We start from the raw sequence: 22760 nt of genomic DNA on the forward strand, positions 1-22760 counted from the left end.
ACTCCAATGAGTGGGGCCATGGATAGCCAGCAGCTGTGCGTCGACCAGAAGCCATACCTCCTCAATCTATCTACCTGTATATTGGGAATTTACAGCCGTTTGAAATTTAGGCCCAAAAACACAACCAAATGTACTGGTTTCCACTTTTCAAGCTTCAAACCCAAATAGACGTAACTTTGGCTTTGGCACAGATAGAAGATTACATCAGCCCTATCGCACACTTGGTTCGTGCACAGCCACTATGTTCAGCTGCATCTTCCCAGCAGTTCTTTTTTTGTGCAAAAGCTATCCCAAAGTTCAATCTAGACATCTGGATACAGCCGAAAACATCCATTTCACACCACACCAAGATTCTTATCTGCAATCAAAATGAGAAACTACATACCGTACTTACCCGATTCTAACGCGCACCCGATTTCCAAGGCAAAAAACCAAAAAAACTTGCACCTCCGATTGTAACACGCACGCAACTTTGTGGGCAAGAAAAACGAATGCGAGAGAAACGGGCAATTTATTTCCCGAAGTAACCTCACTCATCTCACTCCTCGTTGCTCTCCGATAGCTCCTTGTCGCCTTCCGCTGACTGCAACGTCTCGTCATCGGTGCTGTCAAGCGCGTTCATGATGCCACACTTCTGAACGAACGTTCTCAACCATGGTCGATGGGATCATGGCCCACGCCTTGCACGCCCATCCCGCGAGCTTCTCCAGACGCGCACGCTTCACCCAACCGCTCATTGTGAACGCGTGGGAGCCGCTCGTAAGACGTGGAAGCGGCGCACCTTCGTTGCCACTGCTGCCATTGCTGTTATCAAGCACGCAAGTGCAGCAATTTTACGATTTGTGTGAACATCAACAGAAAAGCCTAGGCGCCTAGGTCTGAAAAATTGCTGCTAGAAGCTTTGGCGTCATCTTGAGATGTCGATGGCGATGGGTGGGACGAAATTTCAGCTGTTTCAGCAGTTTCGGTTTCGTATCCGATTCTAACGCGCATGCGATTTTTCGGCCTATTTTTTACGGCAAAAAAGCGTGCGTTAGAATCAGGTAAGTACGGTAATCCTTCCAACTTTCATTATCGTAACTGTAATAAACCTTTTTAGCCGAAGATTAGCTTTCCCCCAAAAGTAATGCAAGTGAACGACAATAGCAAAACGTCCTGTCATGCGCATGGTCATCTTTTTCGTCGCATGCAAACTCGCCAAAGAACAGATTCCATCTGGTTATTGGACGTCGAGCACTGCAATTTTGCGGCTACATGTAGCAGGCATGATCACGACTACACTGCACATGTCCCCTCTAGTCTTGTGTCCGCTTTACCGTGCTGTAGTCGCGATCACCTTGAACCAACGAGCCCAACCTTCGACCTTACTAAGCAGGCAAACTGGTGCAACTGGGGTAATACCCCTGACACACGGGCGCCTAAAAGGCCTTTGCAGAGAAGGACTGCTACCGAAACGGCGTTCAACTCGGTGACACACGACAAAGGAGAATCTCCTTCACCGAACCGGGCATTTCCCGTAAGGGGTATTCGCCTATCTCCTTTCCCGCACGAAAAGGAGCAGCTAGCGGCGCAGCCTCATAAGCAGGCGCTTGCAAATCATAAGCTTCCCAGAACTTAGTGAAACCAAATGTGATTTCATAATACTTTCATAAATTGCTAAAACTGCAATGAAATAAATTGCACCGAACAAGTCCAATCGTAATGTGTTTCTGTAAACATCTGCCCACTGTTGCCAGATTAGGTACGGAACATAGGCTAAAAAAAGCACTCCATCGTTGCTGTTTAATACAAATATGTGAAATTACCCATTTATTCTTTCTAAACAACAAAACGCACAGCTCCTATCTAAAATAATACAGAAGGTCTGTTAGCCGCACTTTATTTTTATTATCGTGCATGCTTTTTCTACAGAACTGCTAGCTCCACTTTATTGGTGTGTCAGTTACAGCAACTACGTAAACGAGATCGGGGGTTGCTGTGTGTCAGGAGCGGCACTCCTTTCCACAAAATGTCTTTTGGCGTGGCGAAAGGGGTCTAGTTTAAAGGAGATCTAGCGTTGCCGTGTGTCACAGGTATAACATACCTCAGAGCGGTACTTGCGAGCCCACTTGGGAAGACGAAATCCCTCGGGGAGCTGCGTGTAGGTCCACTCGAAGACGGGAACTAAGTCTACGTCGAACTTGTCTCCATTGGCCAGGGAAACGTGCAGAGTGATGGCCGGACCTGCCACACTGAACTTTAGCTGCACAGAGAAAGCAGCAAAGCCTTGCTTGTCTGGCGGAATACAGACGTCACTCATGTTAACATACATTTCAGTAATAGTGCTGCTATGGGCTTGAGCTGAACGCACTCCAGCGGCAAAGAGCATTTCGGCTGCCCACGACAGCCTTTTGCAGTGGCGGTTGAAATTGCAAGCAATGAACACTGCCACAAAATTCACTCGAAGCGAAGTTGTACGCCGTGGCTTCTTTTCACTCGCAAATCGGGCAAACAAGTATGGAATGAGCTTATGCAATGCCATGGTCACTATCCCATTAAATGTCACACAATTACATCCAGCGTTTCCATACAATATCACAGTTCGTACAGGATTCAAATACAAGAATATTCAAGAACTTTCAAGGCCCTGTCAAGGCATTTTCAAGGGTGCAGGGGAGAACGTGTACCAAACTGTTCTACTACTGCTCTGCTCACACGCAAAACACCGTATTTACTCTCATAATCCTCGCACTTTTTTCGGAAAAGTCAATGTAAAGTTAGGGGTGCGAGAATTATGCGGGGAAAAAAAAATCCGGTGCACAGTGTTGCCAATTTGCCTTATGCCAGTCCCGCTAAATGTAGCGGTCGTTTTTTGTATAGGTAAGCTCAGTGTTGCCAACAGCAGCTATTTCTTTTTATTTTATTATTTACAACGTAAACAGGCTCCCGTCGATCAGCGATCATAAATTGCCGCCATTGCTTTCTGGCGCGCGCCCTATCTCGTCGTCGTATGTGCGTGCCCTACTCCAGTAACGCAAGTTGAAGTCGGTGACGCCGAAGTGCCTGCCTGCGGCACGGTTGCAGTGTTCGATCGCGTACTCTTTCGCTTTCAATTTGAAAGCGGCAGTGTAGCTGGCGTTCCTCCCCATGGCAAAGCGGCACCAAGCACAAAACAATTAGATCAAAAAGTTCTCAAAACGGCAGCGAGCTATCCACCACTGACGCGAGTGACTCACTGACTGCTGCCGCTCAACGGCGGGATCACGACGGCGACACGACGACACAGCGGGCTGCGCGAACACCGTCTAGTTGCGCGCACGCGAAACATGCGCGAAACTGGCTCAAGTGCAGTGCGAGTAGCGTGTTAGGGCGCCTGTTAGGGAGTAGCCATGCAGGTTGTTAGGGCGCCTGGATGGCCTTGGATACACAGCGCTCTAAGCCGAATGGAGAGGCGGCGGGGGAGGGCGCGCGTTGGAGAGCACGTGCACCATGCGGGTTTCGCGAGCAGGCAACTTTCGCCGCTGCAAAGTTGGGGGTGCGAGGATTATGCGAGGAACCAAAAAATTCAAGTTTTGGTGGTTCACATTAGGGGTGCGAGGATTACGCGAGTGCGAGGATTACGCGAGTAAATACAGCATTTGCTATTTGACACTTCGAAAAATGGCCTTAAGAAAAACCTCTGTGGAACAACTCCACCCTTTGAAAGTGGTCAAGTTTAGTGCCACCCGCAGTAATAGTGAGAGAGCTTTACAAAAAAACATGCCATTTTGAACTTTTTCGAGCTCTGCAAATGCTCTTAATAAACAGTCTCGGATGGCGAGGAACATAAATTAATACCTCCTGCCATTGTCATCCCCTTATGTCTGTTCATGAACACAAGGGAAGGGGGGTCTACCTGTGTCAAAATAAAATATTCCATCATTCCAACAAAGCTAAGGATTCTCAAGCGCTGCGCTTGAGAATCCTGCTATTGTCTGCGAACTCCAACCCAGCTCAAAGGGTCATGAAGTGGCTCTCTCTGACGGCACTCATGGTTCTAAACTGACGGCGCTTCAGCTTATCACCATGGCAATAGAGTTCAGGAGTACAGGAAAGCGGCAGTACATGGACCTCAAACACTAGGGGTGACACAAAGTCCGGAAATAAGGAACAGCTCCTTGGGGGCCCAAAATCCGATTCACACTCCTCTCACGAGGCGAGCAACCCAAAGTAACTCCTAGTCTCACAAAGTGTAGAGGCTGTCCACAGCCTCACTGCTGTAATGACAGTCCCGACCGCTTAAAAGAGAGAGAGAGAGAGAGAGAGAGATAGATAGAGAGAGAGAGAGAGAGAGAGAGAGAGAGGGAGAGAGAGAGAGGGGGTGGGGGGGGGGGGGGGGCGAAAATCATAGTTCTAAGCTTAACAGCAAGTTGGTATGTGTCTCTCGGAGGGGCCTGACTGCACATTCCCAATTTTACAATAGAGCAGAGCTCGTTATAGCCTAATCTTGATGCAAGCCCAAGAACCAGTCTTTCGTGCCTTTTCTTCCCACAACATAAAAAACACGCAAGCTTTCTGGCCTTGGTTGCGAAGAGCTCTCGTCTAAAAGTTGGCCCCACAAAGACTTGTTGTGGTGTAATTTGCCGACACCATTTCCTTAAAGGCCAACTGCACTTAAATTTTCGACAACTTAAAATATAAAAAGAGGGCGAAATGCAAAATACTACGTTTCAAACATGAACGCGAGCGACGCAAACCGCTCACGACATTGGCGTTTTCAGAACCGAAACTGAATAGAAAATGCGGCCATTACCGGCGGCCGGATGCGACGTACATGATGGAACGGAAGTGGCCGCGCTAGAAACGGCGGCCGCTCAGAGCCGCCTTGAAGTGGTAGCGTCGCGTTTCGTACTGTTATTTCCATAGAAGAACTCCCACGAAAGTTTACCCAGGATGATGTAGTTAGGCGCAATTCCGACATTGCGTTGCTATCAATCGAAATGAAGTAGACCGTACGACAGTTATTTTTCCATCAGAATAACTGCCGTTGTAGCAATCCTTGGAATTGCGAGTAAAAAAGCGGGCCCTGATTTACAAAGCTAGTTGCTTGTACAGGGGTGAGACAGCTGAATCCGATTTGGGAGCAGTTTTTGGAGCAGCAAAATCTCGATTTTGGCGCAGAAAAACCTTGATTTGGAGCAGTTAACCCCATTTATTATGTCACCTTATGTGCCTAAAAATCAAATTTTTGGCAAATCGGGGGGTGGTGGTGCACTTTTTAATCGGTTTTGAACGTAAATAACACTGAAATAGCCTTCAAATAAAGTTTGTTCTACCAGAGTATCACAAGGTACAAACTGCACTTCCTTTTTACAAACCATTTTAAACTCTTAGGCTCTACGCATAGAAAGCGTGGAGTTCCGTTGAAAATATCGCATTGAAAAACTCGGCAATCGTAAGGCATTTTTATTATCATGCGAATGCCTAAATTATTATTTTTGTAATCCCAGACTCGGCTTTAGGCACAAGTGTAGAGCCACCGCAAAAGTCGCGCAAAGCGAGGTGACAGTCGTCGCACCCCACCAGCTTTCCCATTTCAATACCTAAGGTGCACGTTCACTACGATCGTAATTTGCGTAACGTTGGTATGTTTAGCCACCTCCCTTTTCGCCTCAAATTTCACTTCAGACAGATGAACCATTATTACTAGTGTGCAATAACACCCCGTCCCGCTACCGGACACTGGTTGAACATTTTGCGGCGATGTAGCCTGCGCCGCCCCTTCTGCAGAGTCGATCGTCCCATTCCCGCCGCTCGCAAGCTCGCTGTCAAAGGCAGCAATAACTCAGCGTTATATAACACCGCAATAAGTCCGAAATTTCACTTCAGGCACGCACCGCGCCCCACACTCAAGGCCGAAACACAGTGAATTCGCGGGCACCATGTTGTTTTTGATGTACTCCATCTTTCGAGTGGCGCAACTTCCCGTAACAGATCGAACAACTAAATGTACCCACCCCCATAACCAAAACCACGGTAGAAATCTTCAAATGGCACTCTGCCTGACCTAGAGTGAACTAGCCTGAACCACGAGCAACTGCTTCGCCCGCCGACCATGTTTCCCAATCTTCACCACGCTAAGATGGCGGCGCCCAGTGATATCGTTCCGGAGATACGGCGCTCCGAAAATTGCCGTTTTTTCATCAACTTGAACAAGTTTTGTCGCCTCAGTAAACATTAGTATTTTTATACAGGACTTTGCAATGGTTTTCGACGGGAAAGCTTTAAAAATGTACAGGATATAACATGTGCAACCCGACATTGTAACTTTCGAAAAAAACTGTTTAGCGGACAATTTTACGGTTTTTTTTTATTGATTGATCAATAAATTAAACTTTTACAAACACCATCACCTAGGGTGTGCTGAAAAATTATGCCGTGAGAAAGCATTTTTCCCCACTAAAACTGACGGGAGCGTTCAAATCCTTGGCTCTCATACTGTTTTGGAGCAGTTTGGCGCAATTTTTCCAATTTTCAAGCTTTTGGAGCAGCCTGGCGCAGGAAAACAACTTTGTATCAAAACTGCGCAATATGCGCAGCTGTCTCATCCCTGCTTGTACGATATCAAAAAGCAGTCGTGGTTAGCCGGCGCCTCGGCTGTCACATCGCTGTCTTTGAAGAGAATAAACCTCAGGCGGGCAGAGATTAATCAATATTTTTACTATACATTGGGTGCAAACAGCTTTCTGAATATCAGCCCAGTATATTTCGCCTTGCTGCACATCGAGAATCGAATTATAAAAGGGATCTAAAACTATAAGTCAGCTTCCACAGCTAAATGATGCACCAAAACACGAAAAAAATTACCTATCTACCGCTGTTTTCTACTTTCACCAGAGACATGTGTTGTTGAAAACATTTTACTTTCAAGAAAACTAAATCTAGCGCTCTACAAAAGTAAATACTTCATTTGGCAATTAAAAAAAGCGTGTTTATTGTTTATGAGAAGAGCAGTTTCGTTAGCTTTCGCACTTCGCGAAGACGACGGCCGATATTTGTGCGGATGTATTTGTTACCACGAGCAAGGCTGATTTTGGTTCACTTAGCGAGTGAGGCAAAACTCGCACAAATGTTTATACCCGCGTGTACAACAACTCTAGTTAGGTCGCCAAACTTTTAAAAAGGTCTAAGGGATAAGGATTTGGGCCTACCCAAATAGGCAAATATTGGACGCGGAAGTGCAAGCGGTGAAGAATTAATAAAAGATCCTTTTTTTTTCTGTGATAGATGCAATAGGAATGAATAGAAATGACAAATTTAAGGCAAGTGTGCGTGTAGCGCTATTTTTTAAGTAGAAATTTCATGTCCAAGCAAAAAGAGTTTTTCTAGCTCCAGAACGTTCGCAAGTGCACGTATAGTTTGTAGGCTTCTAATCTAATATTATTGCACTGAAAAAAAAAAAAAAAAATAATAATAATAATAATAACAAAAATAAAAAAAATTAAAAAATATCACAGGCCGCTCGGAACTTGTTTCAGTGACTCTCCACCAGGTGCAAACGTCGTCTGCACGGAGCTATTTTGAATGACGGTACCTAGTGTGCTGTGTGCTTACCAAGCTTATGATTTCGCCAAGGTGATTTTAAGAGCTGAGACTGCTTATTTGGATCAAATTTGGACAAAGAAAAATTTGAGTGCAGTTGGCCTTTAAGACCCCAGCCTCTCCCCCTAAACCTGCCTCATCGCTCGCAAACATCAACACTCGGAGCAACACCGGCGGCTATCACCTTGTAACAATCCGACCCGTCGTCACTAGGCGGTGGCTCGTAGCGTTGAAGCGCCTTGTCCACGACGGACTGGAACCACTGCCGGTACTGTGGCACCAGGAACCTGTCCTCCTGGTCGAGCAGTTTCTTGAGCTGGTGGAACGCTTGCATGCCCAGCTCTTCTTTAAGGTAGTCCAGGTGCATTTTTGTGAACACGACATAGACCAAGCCAGGACCTGCGAGAACAAGCTGGAAAAACAGCCCGCGCACAGCACATGGCTTAGCGAGAAAGCAAATTTAATACCCAGCTCTGACTAGGCCTTTCCAGACCTGTTCAATATGCACCAGCTGTGAAACTCCGCTTCAGAATAGAAGAAGATCAGGCGCAGCCCCCCCTAGGGGACAAAAGCTGAACTTTGCTAAACATTTACTCAATAACAAAACTTAATGAAATAAAGCTCGCTTGTCAAACACAGAGAAGTTTGCAACTTCGACTTTCTGCTCACAGATCACAGGCCAGTTAACTTGGGCGAATCGCAGGCCAGTTTTTAACCCTTTGATTCCAAGTGTTGATCAGGAGCAACAACTCAAGCAGTATTTTTTTTTTTTTTTCACTTTGTGTTTTTTTCAACATACAAAGCATCAACAGACAAAGGATCCCGGGCCTACAAAAACTAAAGAAGAGAGGGCTGCACATACTTCCGTGCGCTAAAAAAAATATTGTTTACACGTGTAAACTCGCATCGAGCCCGGGTGGCTCAATGGGCTAGTGACAGGTAACCGAAATTGTGCAATTTCGCTGTTATTACAAATGATAGCAACAGAAATTTTACATTGTTGTCTTCATTGAATAACTCTCCACCGGTCCCTGGTAAAATGAACAAAAGCTGTCATGACACCACTTCGAGCTTGACCACGAGAATGACTGAAACGCTTATACTTGAGTCCCCCCCCGCGAGAGTCCCATTTTATTTAAAAGTACGTCTTATTTTATTCATTACAGACAAATTGGTTACGACAGTGCTAGTGTTAAGGGGGCAGACTGGTCTTGGAACTATTTTTTTATTTACCAACCAATTTTAATGAAACTGCACTGCATTATAGAGTTTTTTGTGCTTATTTCAAATCTGCCACTAGATTTTTTGCAAGTTGATTATATTTTGCGTTAATTAATGATTAATTGCCATTATTTTGGGTCACAGTTACAAAATAACCACTCCATACAGAATGGCACTTACCACATGGCTAGGCAGACAAATGACTAAAGAATGCGACGTAGGAAGAACTTTTTTGATTTAGCTACTTTTGGTCGTTTTACAACTCAGTGAACTTCGCTTCTCCCGCGCTCTGCCAGAAATGGCTCGCAGGTGGTGCCAGTTGAACACAATAATAATTTTCATTTTCCAAAGCCTCCATTTGAAAAATTTGATTCCAACATTGTATTCTCCACACATTTCGGTATCAGAAGCAAAAAGAATTACAGTTGTACCTGCTCCAGGTGCCGAGATATCTGAGGATGAAATGCTAGCTTTGCATTGCAAGAAAAGTGCCATTTCACCATTGAATTCTGCGCTAACTGAGCTGCAGAGTGCACTTTAAAATGCTATTCTAATATAATAACAACAAAATAGGGTTCCTTTTGATGAGGAAATTTACAAACTGATAGAAAAATGGCCGTGAAGGCCGAAAATGCCATTTTTCAGAAAACGCTTTTTTTTTTTTTACCGTTTTTCGGCCCCAAAGACCCAACTGCCCCCTTAACAGCTTTACTGAAAAAGTTTCACAAGTGGGGGGAGCTAAAGGCCAACTGCCCCGAAGTGTCAGCAGGAACAAATTTATTTCGCAAGTGCAATGTGTGCGACCAAATCTGCTGGGACAGGACTGGCAGCCCCGTGAGACGCCTCGTTAAAAAAGCCACGAAGACAAAATACAAGCTTGGTTCATTAAAGACTGCTTTCTCCTGATAACAGTGGCACCAACTTTATCACAAACTTCAAACAATTGGGCGATATGAAGGAAAATGGATGAAGCAGTGGCGACTCCTTAGCCACTGTCTGGCGATTTCTCTATGACGTTGCAGGACCTGGTTTTTGCAATTGCCGACCGCCGACCTAATCGACCACCAAAAAACACGGCCGGGCGATTGTAGTGGCGCCCCTGGTTTTGTTGACTGTATCACTTGAATGTTAAACGTGCTCATAACACCCAAAAACTCTGTTTTTAGCGCTTGCCCAAATTACGTCTCTCCTGCCCATACATTATGTCATTGTAGCGCGACATTGGGTACTTTTTCAATGCCTCTTGCATTTTTTGGTTAAAAAAATGCCTTTCATGCTGGGAATGGAGCTGAGTGAGTTACCAAATGCTACTTTTTTTTCAAAATGAATGGAGTTGGACGTTGTCTTCGACTTCTTTGATAAGTCAGAAGCGTTTTTTTAAAATACAGTGGAACCCTGATATTATGACTTTCAAGGGACCACACAAAGGCGTCGTATGACTGCAGTACAGGCAAATGCCACCCTAGTTGACGGTCTGACACGACAGGTGGGCTAAGAACTTATTTCAACTACTACACTGCACGCAATCTCACATAATTTGCCAACCTTTAACTGAAATCCCAAGCCCGAGCTTGCTTTGTGAAAGCCGAGCCCGACCAGGGCCTGTAACACCGAGTCTGGGCCCGGGCCCGTCGTCTCAAGCCCAGGCCCGGGCCCGGCAATTTATTTTAAATGCAGAGCATTTCTTAGCCTCGCCTCTTCCTGCGTCGGACGGCGTCAACAGCTCCGCGTCCGCAGCAGGTGCGCCTCTCCTCCTTCCCTCCTCTCTCTCAACAGCAGCTGGCGCGCGCATGCGTCGTAGTCAGCCCGTTCGCTCCGTCGCGATCTCGGCGTAACAGGTGCGTGATAGCGGCGCGGTGGGGCGTAGAAGGGCGCGCGCTGCTTGCGCATGCGCGCTCCCCCCCCGTACTGCTCTCCCTCTACTACGCGCGCTGCAAATATAAATCGGCTAGCGGTCGCTCGTGCTTCAGTCACTGCGTTGCTCCTTCCTTCCTTGGTTGACGCTCGCTCTCACGTTCACTCGTGTCTGCTACTCCAGCATCACGGAAGAAGCGATGGAAGCAACACTGCCTTCAACCAGTACTGAGGCCCCAATGCTCTGCATTTACTCGTGTTCCCCTCGCGGGAAGGCGCGGGAATTTTTTTTTGAGCCTAGGAAGGGCCCGCGTGTGCGTGACCAGGCCCGGCCTTAGACGCTGAAGAAAATTTGTTCATTATATTTGGTCCTGTGTCTTCGTAGCGGGCAATCAGACGGAGCATCTAGGTTGTACAAGCTCGCCATGAATTGGAACGCAGAAAATAAGGGTTTAAAAGTGCACTTAGTTTAGCTTATACCGTCTGCAGTTCACGCCACATCGGCGTAATAATAGCTCGTATTCTTACACGAGAGACACCATCACCTTTGATGACCAGACTCTTGGCAACTTAACGTGATTGTCTCAGCCACAAGTTGGCATTGCTGAAATTTTTTGCTCCCCATTTGAATCCACGAGTATGCACGTGCGTTGAAGCATTTCGCCTGCAGTGGTTGTTAAGCAGTGGTGTTTCTCTGGCACGTGAGTTTGATTCCCAGCCATGGCAGCCGCATATAGATTGGTGCGACATCGAAAACACACGTGTACATAAACATAGGTGCACAGCTCCAGGCTGTCTAAATTAATTCCTTCCCCGCTAGGGCACTCCTTGAAACCGTATCTTTAGTATGTTAAACACCAAAATATAAAATCTTGATGCAGAACATGAAACATCATTAAAATTACAGTATAGTGACTATCAGACCTAGCAAAACACGTTTTTTAAAACAATGCGTACAACTACCATCAAAAAGCGTGTAAACATAAACTCAGAATATGCATTTTTATGCTCTTTTCTACACTTCATGACGGAACTACTAACGGCCGGGCCTATGAATTCAGGACCAAAAGCCCGGCCCGGGCTTTCGGGCCGGCCCGTGCCCATGCAGTGCTCTAGTCACAATACAGCCCATACCAGAGTCATTCAATGCTTTACTGGTTACGAAACTGCTCCGTAACTCAATGGGAGAGCTTCATATGCTGCGTTTGGTCGCCGCGCGGTGGCGCCACCCTCTCACTGAGGTCACTGTTCGGGCGGCGTTGCGCTGGCTCGAACAGCGGAGCTGCGGCGAATTGTGTTTGTTTTGTGCGGGAAAAAATGTAACGTGCATCTCGCGCTCTTGTGATGCGACTTTAGTAGTGCAACAACGATGCCGAACATGTGTTTCGTCCCGGGATGTCGTTCCTAGTACAACGATACAACAGAAAATGTTTACTTGTTCTGTTGACCGAGCGACGGGGAGCTGCGTGAGAAATGGATGCGCGCCATACCAAGGCAAGAAACGGGGGATTTCAGTGTCGATTATAAGTCTGTGACAGTGTTTGGAATGCACTGTGTGTGAGAATGGAAAAAGCAATGTACCCAGAGCATCATGGACCTAGAATTGTACAAGGCTAACTTAAAGCCGGATTTTTGTCACATCAGTCAGGTTGTAGCGGTGCTTCATTACCTGTTTGCAAACTTGTATTACCTTGCACTCAGGCTCGCGTGTAAAAAAAGCTTTGAGACGTCCTTGTGCTTTTACTTTTCATATTTCCGCGAATTACCCCTTAGGGTTCGTTTTGTTTGTTTTGTAACCGCGCGTGGCCGATTCCGGTTTCTTATCTGGCGTTTCAACCGGAGCGCCCGTTTGCTCATTTTGTCGTACGTCCCGTCGGGCAATCTTTGATATGGAAAGGGTGCCACCTTGTCGCTAACTTGATTTTTTGTTTATTCGACAATGTTCTCGATCCTATTTTCATGGATCTGAAATTAATAACGTTCCCAGAGTAATGCATGCATAGCAAACACCGCGCAACTCACTTTATCGACGTTCATCTGTGCACATAATCGTGAGGAAGCAGTGCTGGGTACAAAAACACTGCTTACTTTTCTTGCGGAAACAGGGCGGAAACACCAGAAGAGGTTCTGTGAACTCTCTGAGCATGTACAATTTGTATATGTGTGCATTTCTCCTCTTACTCCCCTTTCTTTCTTTCCTTTTCTTTTTCTCTCTATTTTTCGCTGTCACCTCACTGTATTCACCCCATCTGGAGTAGCAAGCCCTACCGTTAGTGGGGCTGACCTCTTCAGCTTTCATTAAAGGCGTTCTCTCTCTCTCTCTCTCTCACTGCGGACTGCTTCTTCGCTGTTTGTGTTTCATTCTAGTCTTTTGTAGAGCAGGAGCTCGCTAGCTCGCTGCGTTCAGAAAAGCTTTGCGTCGTTCTTGGCTACGTGGTAATATTCTGCTTGTTCCGTGTGCTGCACATCGCAGCGCAAAAAAAAAAATAAATAAAAATATTTGTACGCTGGACCACGCTCTTTTGTCTCCCTTCGTAACATTGAAGTTTTTTGTTGCGTGTGATAAAATAAGTTTTATTGTTCTTTTTTCGCTTCCTGTTTTTGCAAGGATTGCAAATCGTAGAAGCGGAAAGACGCAATGCAACATATATCTCTTCGTGTTTTGATCCTTCACGTTTCTGCAGCGTTTTTAGATGTTCTCAAGTATGTACCCACTTATCGAAACGGCAATACTATTGGGCTACCTCTTTTATCCTTCTGTGCATTCCAGAGCAATCAACGGGTGCATTAAGCGTAGTCTGAACGGCGCGTACTTGGTTTCTTTCAGTTTTTTTATTGTATTATCGATAGGCCCGCAGCATTTCGTGGCTACGCAACTACAGTAAGATTTAAAAATCCGTAAACACGACGGCGCAGCGCTTGTGCCAGAGGACGCAGAAGCCGTTGCCGTTCGCGGCCGAAGCCTACGGTAATTTGCATGGAAAAATAAAACCCCATTGAAGGCAGGTTATGTACACAATGACGACTATTCATCGCTAACTACTACAAAAAAAAGCACACTTAATCAGCGTGCAGATACCAAAAGCAGCGAGCGTTTGCACGCCAAGAGCTGGCCAATACGCCGCACGCGCGGCGGCTGGATGACCTTCGTGCGGCGGTGGCGCCTGTAGTGGCGAGCGCGGTCCCTATATGAAACGAGCGCCGGAGTTTCGTGACCAGTAAAGCATTGAAGGACTCTGCCCATACTGTCCACGACTACACGTATCTAGATTCTCTTTCAGGTCCTTGTTGCAGCGCCATATCTGTGTACAGCGCCGTATCTGTGTACCTTTTAGTTTACCATGCGTCTTGTGGGCTGTAACTTGGGTGCATGTTCCTTGGGATGCTGGCTATGATGATCGTGCGTCCATTTCTTCTTTGGGTCCCTCCTGGTGCATTCTGGTTGTGATGTCTAGTTTGTCTAGGGTGTATCTGCCCGTTTCGCCCCTTGAGAGTCTCTCATGCTTCTGTGCTTCTATTACCTCATACAGCACATTGTGTAGTCCACTGACCTCCAGGTTCTCATTTGAGGTGCTGATCAGTATTCCTAAGGCCCTCTTGCACACTCTCTTAATGAGAGCGTTTACCTTGGTCTTTTCTTCTGATTTCGGTTTGAAGAAGGGAGTTGTGAACGCAATTCTTGGTGTTATGTATGCCTACACGAGTTTTATTATATCGCCTTATTGCATACAGTAAAACCTCGTCAGAAGAGACACTGTTACAAGAGACATTCGAAAGAAAACCGCTTGGTTGGTTTTCCTACGTTTGCCATGTTAGCAACTTCGCATACAAGAAAGAGACCTTCATTACAAAAGACATGTTTTCCCGGGTACCTTGAGTGTCTCTTGTAACGAGTTTTTACTGTGGTGGGGAGTGCATACAGTGAGGCACCCTGCTGCCGCTAACCTTGACAGAAATGCCAAGGGGGCCCCAAGAAACACTTGGTAATTTGAAAAGCAAGTGTCCTTGATAATTAATTTCGTTCAATGTAAGTGTGTTCAGCAAAGTTCAGTTTTCACCCACTAGATGCCGTGCAAATACGCTAGTTCTTCATCTACTACCAAGGGGGGGTGCACGCAGGCACCCATTTTCTGAAGCGGAGTTTCGCAGCCAGCACAAATATAGGACAACTCTGACCGAAGGGCCCTTAACTAAATGTTCAGCAAAGTTCAGTTTTCATCCACTAGATGCCGTGCAAATACGCTAGTTCATCATCTACTACCAAGAGGGGGTGCACGCAGGCACCCGCTTTCTGAAGCGGAGTTTCGCAGCCAGCACTAATATAGGGCAACTCTGACCGAAGGGCCCTTAACTAAATGTTCAGCAAAGTTCAGTTTTCACCCACTAGATGCCGTGCAAATACGCTAGTTCATCATCTACTACCAAGAGGGGGTGCACGCAGGCACCCGCTTTCTGAAGCGGAGTTTCGCAGCCAGCACTAATATAGGGCAACTCTGACCGAAGGGCCCTTAACTAAATGTTCAGCAAAGTTCAGTTTTCACCCACTAGATGCCGTGCAAATACGCTAGTTCATCATCTACTACCAAGAGGGGGTGCACGCAGGCACCCGCTTTCTGAAGCGGAGTTTCGCAGCCAGCACTAATATAGGGCAACTCTGACCGAAGGGCCCTTAACTAAATGTTCAGCAAAGTTCTGTTTTCCCCCACTAGATGCCGTGCAAATACGCTAGTTCTTCATCTACTACCAAGAGGGGGTGCACGCAGGTACACAGCCAGCACTAATATAGGACAACTCTGACCGAAGGGCACTTACTTTGGGGGGGTGGCAGCCCTTGGGGACTGGAAAGAAGAGGACGATATCGACGTCAAACTCATCCGGGTTAAAGATGCGGAGTCCCTGGAACATGCTTCCGGTGTAGGAAAACCTGCACGAGGTTAAACGCCAGCTGCAGACAACCCGAAACCGTTTTGCTGCCCGCGTGTCTACCTGGCCACCAACACCCAGGTTCTGTGCACTGTTACAGGAGCCTTTAGCGACCACACACTTTATGCCGTCAGAATTGCAGACGCTGTATCAACAGTGCCACAGCACTACTTCCTTCAACGATGGACATCACTGTAGCTCCGTTCCATCACTCTGAGACAGCAAAAGAACCGCACCGGCAATAGCACTCAAAACTTGTCGCGTCGAGGGAGAGAAGGCACTCCACAACAAAGCTCCTCAAAGCAAGAAAACAAACAAAATAAAATTTGCACACTTGCTAAACAGGGCTATTTTATTTAAGAGTTTGATAGACCTGTTTTTCTATAGGGTGTATTCACAAGGCTTTGGGCCGCGCCGTGGCGCTACCTGCGCGGCGGCGACGACGCCATATTTGAGGTTGCACTCCGCCACGCGGGCAGCGTGTTTCCCGACGTGAAATGTGGTTTGCGGCGTGGTGCTGGCAAGAACGTTCGTGTGGACGGTGTTTTTTCTGCGTGATTCGTGGGTGTGAGAATGCTTTGTCGTAACGAGTAGTCAGCATTGTTTTCGCTGCGAAATTCCGGACTGTGCTGTTCACGTCTTCTACAACCGCAGACCCGAAGCATGCCGAACGACGAAATCAAGCGCACTGGGTATTCTTTTTTTCTTTTGCTGTTTCGAAGCGAAGGCCAGGGCAATGCTTGAAGACGGTATAATTTCGTGTGACGAATGCAACTGTCCAACGGTATGACAGGCGCGGCCAGCGGCGTGCATAACCCGGTCCGTTTCGGCAATTTCGCGCTATCTCGGTGTCATCCCCGTGCGCCGATTTCCTTATTTTCTGCGTTGCTTGAAACGACCGTGGCTAGAGTTCAGAAAATTTCTTCATCCAAGGCTGCGAGGATATTTGATGCGGTGGTGGCGTGTGAGATGAGGAGCTGGTTTTACCGTGCCACCCAGGCATGTTGCGCGCTTCTTGAGGAGTATGAGAGACGGTGAGGCGCTCTGGCGACAGTGTTCTGTGCGTTAAACGCACGAAGGTCGTTAATTTGACCTTCCAAAAAGCAGAACAATTACGCACAAGGTCTGGGTGGAAACCATCGCAAGGTAAGTACGTGATAAATTTAGGTATGGTGGCGACGACAAAGATCCCACCGATGATTTTCAATTGTTTTTCTTTCGGTAAAGAGGAAAGCGAAAATTATAAGAACAAGATTGTGGAACACGCTTCGGATACTTCGAAAGCAGCGCAGAGACAAATGACAAAGAGTGCTCTAGTTTGTCCCTGCATACGTTTTCGTCTCTGCGCTGTTTTTGAAGTAGTCAAACTGTGTACCCAGCGTCAAGCTGTAGTGTCTGGTCACATAACACGCATGGTCATTAGAGAACAGTCGAAAGCGACGAGGAAGAATTGGATGCCCGCAATTACCTGGGAAGCGACATTGCATGCATGCGCGTGCGTTCATCTCAACACTCGAAGGAGTCCATGTTAAGGCTGGGCGCCCAACATAATTCGTCTCATACATACGTACGCCGGCTACCATAATTTGTGAACATTTTAAGCACCGCGTAATGTTTCAAACATGTGTCGAGGTGCGAGGTGAAAGCTCCGACGCCATCGATCGTCCCGGGGCCCACCTGAATGAAACCAGCTACAACAGAGTCGGTATTGATTAGCCATATTATCGATAACTTCATTGGGAATTCGTCGAATGAAGACAGACCGTCTTCAAGCACTGCCCTAGCCGTCGCTTCGAAACAGCGAAAGAAAAGAAATACCCGGCGCACTTGATTTTGTCGTGCGGCCTGCTTCGGGTGTCTGCGAATGTAGGAGACAAGCGCAGTCCGGAATTTCGAAGCGAAAACAATGCTAGCTACTCGTTACAAGGCATTTGCATACTCACAAATTACGCAGAAAAAACACCGTCCACACGAACGTTCCTGCCAGCACCACGCCGCAAACCACGTTTCGCGTCGGGAGACGCGCTGCCTGCGCGGCGGAGTGCAACCTCAAATATGGCGCCGTTGCCGCCGCGCAGGTGGCGCCGCCACGCGGTCCAAAGCCCTGTGAATACACCCTATAGGTTCTACGCACTGCCGTCATCATGAGCTCTCGCAATATGAAAGACACTAGGGTTATTCACCTCCAATATAGTCTTGTCCTATCCGGACACTCCCAGAGAAGAAATCTATCATTTGTTTTCAGAGAACCTTCAGACATGGTGCTTCCACAATTGTAAATTGAAGAGCCCCACTGATGTGTGACCTAGTGGAACAAATCCTGATCCCTCTGTGCCTGCTCATCACTAATGCTATGAAAAGATGGTGGATGGAGAGAGAGACACACACACACAAAACTTTTATTGCCCCAAGGGCTAGCTCATGGGAGGGGTGGTGACTGAGGGAGGAACGTCCCTGGTGACTTTGGCAACCCCAACGACAATGGCTTCTTGCACCGCCCAATCCGAGCTGCCAAACACCCTTGTCTAGTGCTCACCGTCTCGATACTGGGGCAATAGGGTTGTGGGGGCACTGCCGGAGGAGGTGATCCATGGTTTGGACCACCCCACAAGCAGGGCAGTGGGGTGAGGAGTGTACAGAGCGGGGTGCATGGGGTGCAGGCGGGAGAGGCAAGGAAGGGTGTACGTCTGCACCAAGCGCCATAGGCTTTCTTCGGCAGGAGAGAGCGCCGGGTGAGCAGGGGGGGCAGTAGACGGCGGGAGGGGCGGTAATGAGACAATCTCACGAAAGGAAAGGAGCCAATCTGGAGCTGACAGGGCTCCATGAAAGTGATCAAGGCTAAGACCCGCTCGGAAGGTGAGCTCTCCAGCGGCTCTGTGTGCTGCCTCGTTCCCTCCCACACCCATGTGGGCTGGTGTCCACACCAGCTGAATGAGGGAGTCAGGGGGATTTTGAAGAAGGGTTTTGAGAACCAGGGGAGAAATGCGACCCCGCGCGAAATTTCGCATGGCCGTCTTTGACTCTGAGATTATGATCGCCGGGGAAGGCCGAAGTGTTAAAGCAAGAGCAATAGCCGCCTCTTCTGCAGCCGTGGGGAGGAAGTGCGAAGGGTGAGGGTGGTAAGAGGGGTACTGCTGGGACCATTGATGATTGCAACCGCGAAGGCGTCGTGGTGCCTGTATCTAGCCACGTCAACATAAGCAATTGCCAGATGTATGGGGTATCGCTTCGTAAGGGCTTGCACACGCTGCTCGCAATGGGCTCGATTGTGCATCGGGTGCATGTTACGGGGAATGGGCCGGACAATGAATAGGTCATGGTGATTGCTAGGGATGGGAAGAGAGGATCCTGTAGCGAAAGGGAAGTTGAGTGGAAGTCATCAAAGGAGAGACTGACCGGTTGTGGTGGTTGCAAGGCGGGCGTACTAACTAACAAGATGAGCTTCGACGAGCTCAGATGAGGTGCTGTAGAAGCCAAACGATTCTGCACGAGCAGTGGCAGCGCTCTGCAGAATCCTCAGCGCCGTCTTGTACACTTTGCGAATTAGACAGTCCACCTTTTTGAGTTCCTTAGAGGACGGTGCTACATAAGGAAGACAGTGATGCGACTTATGATGAAAGCTGTATCAGCCGCAATCGCTCTGCCACTTTGAGCCCTTCGTGGCGGGTAGCGATACGGTGGAGGGGGTTGATGGTCTGATTGAATTGGGATGTGAGGTGCGCTAGGAATGTGGTATTGGCACAGTTCTGTTGAGTATTAAGGCCTAGAACTTTAAGGCATGTCACTCAGGCAAGAGGGTGGTCATCCAGCCAGATGGTAATGTCTGCAGCTGCAAGGGCGCGTTTGTGGCTGTTGGGCAAGAGAAGCAGCAGCTGTTTTTTAGGACGAACAAGTTAAACCAACATCACGAGCCTAGGCAATGACATAACCTGCCCCCTGCTGGAAGGTTGTTTTAATATGTGCATCACTGCCGCCTGGAACCCACAGCATGACGTCGTCAGCATATAAACTGTAGCGGAGCAAGGGGATATTAGCACGAAGAGGGAGGAGGTTTATTATAGTGATATTGAAGAGCAGTGGGGAGAGAATTGCTCCTTGCGGGGTGCCTATGGAGGGGAGCGGAATGACGTCAGAGTGCAGATCATTAAAGGAGCCATGAAGAGAAAACACAAGTTTGGTTCATTCAAAAGATTGTCTCGTTAGAATCATACTGACACCGCTTTTAACGTAAACTTCGCTCAAATAAGCTACATAATTAGGAAAAACGGGAACGATCATGCGACCCACCAGCTCATTTCCCGCAACAGAACCTATGTCGTCACATGAGCTAAGCTCTGCGATTGGCGGAGGCTGGCAGAAGCAGACGCAAATTAGGTAGAACTTACAAACTAGACAAACGAGCGATTTGCGCTTAAATTTAGGGCACATTCTTTACAAAGCAATAAGAATGATGGGACAAACAGTGGAAGTTACGAAAGCACATGTAAACATAGAAGTACTGATGCGTTCTGCTGTTCGTACTGCGCACAGCATGCTTGTTTAGCTGCACAGCACTACGGGGCTTGGGGTTGTCTCAGACGACACTGGCCGATTGACGCAAGCAACGGTGTTTTACGTGACCCCATTTGTCGAGCAAGCACTGATTCAGGGAACGAATATTTTCTCCCAGAACAAAAACAAGCCAGGTTTAAATGCGGGCAAAAACAAACCAAACGCTTGCCACGGTATGGTGGCGCCATCTAGGTTACGGAACGTAAAGAAACGCGGGAACAAACCAACACCGCTGTACAGGGTGGAGACAACCTTGGAACGGTCCCGTGCCGCCGCAATTGGGCCAACGGCTCAACGCATTATTCTTTTCGTTTCCCACGAGACCTAGCAACGCGAAACAGACAATATGATTCAAACTTCTTCAGTAAACCACGTTGCGGCGATAATTTTAGCGCGGTTTTGACACAATGACTTGCTTCGGCGGCGAGCGAGCAACCGAAAATGGCGGCGCCAGCGTATACGTGTCTCTACCCTGTACGGCGGATGCGTGAATGAAGGTACTCTAGGCTGCAGAGCGGTCAGTTCCAGTGATGTCACTTGGGACCACGAAAACGCACGATTGAGCGGGAAAATCAAAATTTTAACCTAAATTGTTTAATTTCTCAGTGAATAAAGCACCGTTTGTATCCGGACAAGCGCTGGGGGCACTATAAAACACGAAATCTTTCGAATAAAACCAACTTGCATTTTCTCTTCATGGCTCCTTTAATCTGAGTGACGGCCGTGCGAGTAGCGAAACAAGCCCGCACATAGTAGTAGGTGCAGGCTCCAGGAGACAGATCAGTTTGGATTTCGAGCCGGCCTTTCCAGACAAGACGTCTGTCTTACTGCAGCTCAAGCATGACCTCCTCCTTGCTCCCCCACTGCAGAATCGTCAGCTGTCCTAGGGCTAGACTGCCAAAAGACCTCTGATCGGGTCTCCCACCATGCCATTCTGGAGGAGGAACGTCGTGTGCGCCTCTCTGCATGTGTAAACACTCCCATCACCTCTCGTCATATCCTGAGCACCCCTTGCGCTTCTTTAGAGGCAAGCATCAAATGCAGCGCTAATTGGTGCAGTTGCATTGGAGGGAACTTGAACAAGCTGAGCAGCTTTCCTTGTCGGCTATCTCGCGGGCTGTTTCCTTCACCAGTTCACGTACGTTCGCGCCTGAAGTGGGGGGGCACAGACGACGAGTTCACTAAACTGGATGCTGTGGCTTCTGGCGCGTGCTAAAGCGGTCCACTTCAGGAGATGTGCGAAAGGCTACGGACAGAACGATCCGGGCCTGCCAGTAGTGGAGAACTTTCAGCGGCAAGTTCCGCAATAAATGTGGGGTGCAACAGCTGAAGGAAAAGGAAGGAAAAGAGGCCACCATTTCTCCAGCCTTGCAACACTAGTGCAAGCTGAGCCAATTCTTTTAAAGGGCATTTCTGAAACACATATTAGCAATGCCTCTTTTCGTCATCTTAGAATGAGCTGAACGGCAGAGTAACAAGCCCTTGTCCGCCCGGGGGTGAATACGCCCGACACACACATGATGCTCGGAAAGAGTTGTGTGATATCAAGGAAATGCAGCACATTGTTGTCCGGAAGTTCATGAGTTAATTCCAACAGCATAATACATTTTCGAAACAGGGTTAAAAGCTTAACAAAAACCAGGGGGAAATTAGCAACGCTGTTGTCAATCAAAACTTAAAAATTCACCAACGTATCTACAAATTTTGATAAAATCTTCTGCAGGGCATCTGTCAAGGTGGGCTAGAAAGACGACTGCTTAAGACTGGAGCCAAACATGAGTCAATAAGCACTCCCTGTTTTTGGACGTAACTATTTTCCATCATACTCAGTGAGGGTTGACCCCAAATAAAACTCAAATTGCACTCCGTAATGTCTCTTCTTTGTCCTCAACCGCATGCGCTATGAATTTTTCAACAGTGCTCTGCATTCACATAACGAGGCTGTTTTCCAAGTATAACAACATTTTCGCATATAAAGTCAAGCTTGTCAAGAACACTACAAGTAAATGACTACATTACGAGCAAAAAATGTAAAACAATTGTAAAGATTACATGGAACACATTCAATTTGCAAAAAAATGACACGACTATAGCGACATACTAGGGTTCAGAGGAAAGTGTTCGTTTAAATTCACATAAAGAATTGCTGCCAGTAGTCAAGGTTTCTAGGCAGTTGTATTCTCTTATTGTAGCTCTGTTTGGAACGAGTATTCTAGCAATGCTTCAGCCGGTTGTTTGCATCTGGAGCTTGACTGTTACCTCTGATTTCATGCTTTTACTAATTAGCTTTTTCTCACACAGAAAGGTCGGTTTCACAAGTGGTATAAAGCAGCTTTGTGGGACGCCACAATACCTGTTGTATAGAACGTAGAACAAGAAATCGAGCTTCTTCATGGTCTCTATCAGTCCCTTGAGAACCATGTTGAGGGCTTTCTTGTTCCTTGCCGTTTTTTTCTTGTCAAGAGACATGGCCTCGTGGACCTCTTGTAGGGCTGCAAGGGCCTCTTTACGTGAAGTCATAACTGGAAAAGACAAGCGGGAAAGTCGAAACATGATGCATTATATCTTGACTTATCTCCAATGCGAGGAGACACTGGATATTCAGTACTCACAAACCGTTCACGAGCTTGTTTCAAGTGTTCGCGACGCAG

General features: G+C 47.4%; 1 protein-coding gene across 1 annotated transcript in view; it reads right to left on the bottom strand.

Moving 5' to 3' along the window:
• Positions 1-22760, bottom strand: part of LOC144159233 (cyclic GMP-AMP synthase-like receptor) — a 56704-nt gene that overhangs the window by 30226 nt on the left and 3718 nt on the right. Inside the window, exons 2-5 of the mRNA XM_077690597.1 lie at positions 22463-22631; positions 15448-15559; positions 7745-7972; positions 2084-2242 (exon numbers count right to left, since the gene is read on the bottom strand). Coding sequence (XP_077546723.1) covers positions 2084-2242; positions 7745-7972; positions 15448-15559; positions 22463-22631 — 668 coding nt within the window. The remainder of the gene's footprint in view (positions 1-2083; positions 2243-7744; positions 7973-15447; positions 15560-22462; positions 22632-22760) is intronic.

Source organism: Haemaphysalis longicornis, unplaced genomic scaffold (assembly GCF_048455015.1).
Source record: "Haemaphysalis longicornis isolate Haplotype H1 unplaced genomic scaffold, Haemaphysalis longicornis Haplotype H1 scaffold_10, whole genome shotgun sequence".
NCBI lineage: Eukaryota > Metazoa > Arthropoda > Arachnida > Ixodida > Ixodidae > Haemaphysalis > Haemaphysalis longicornis.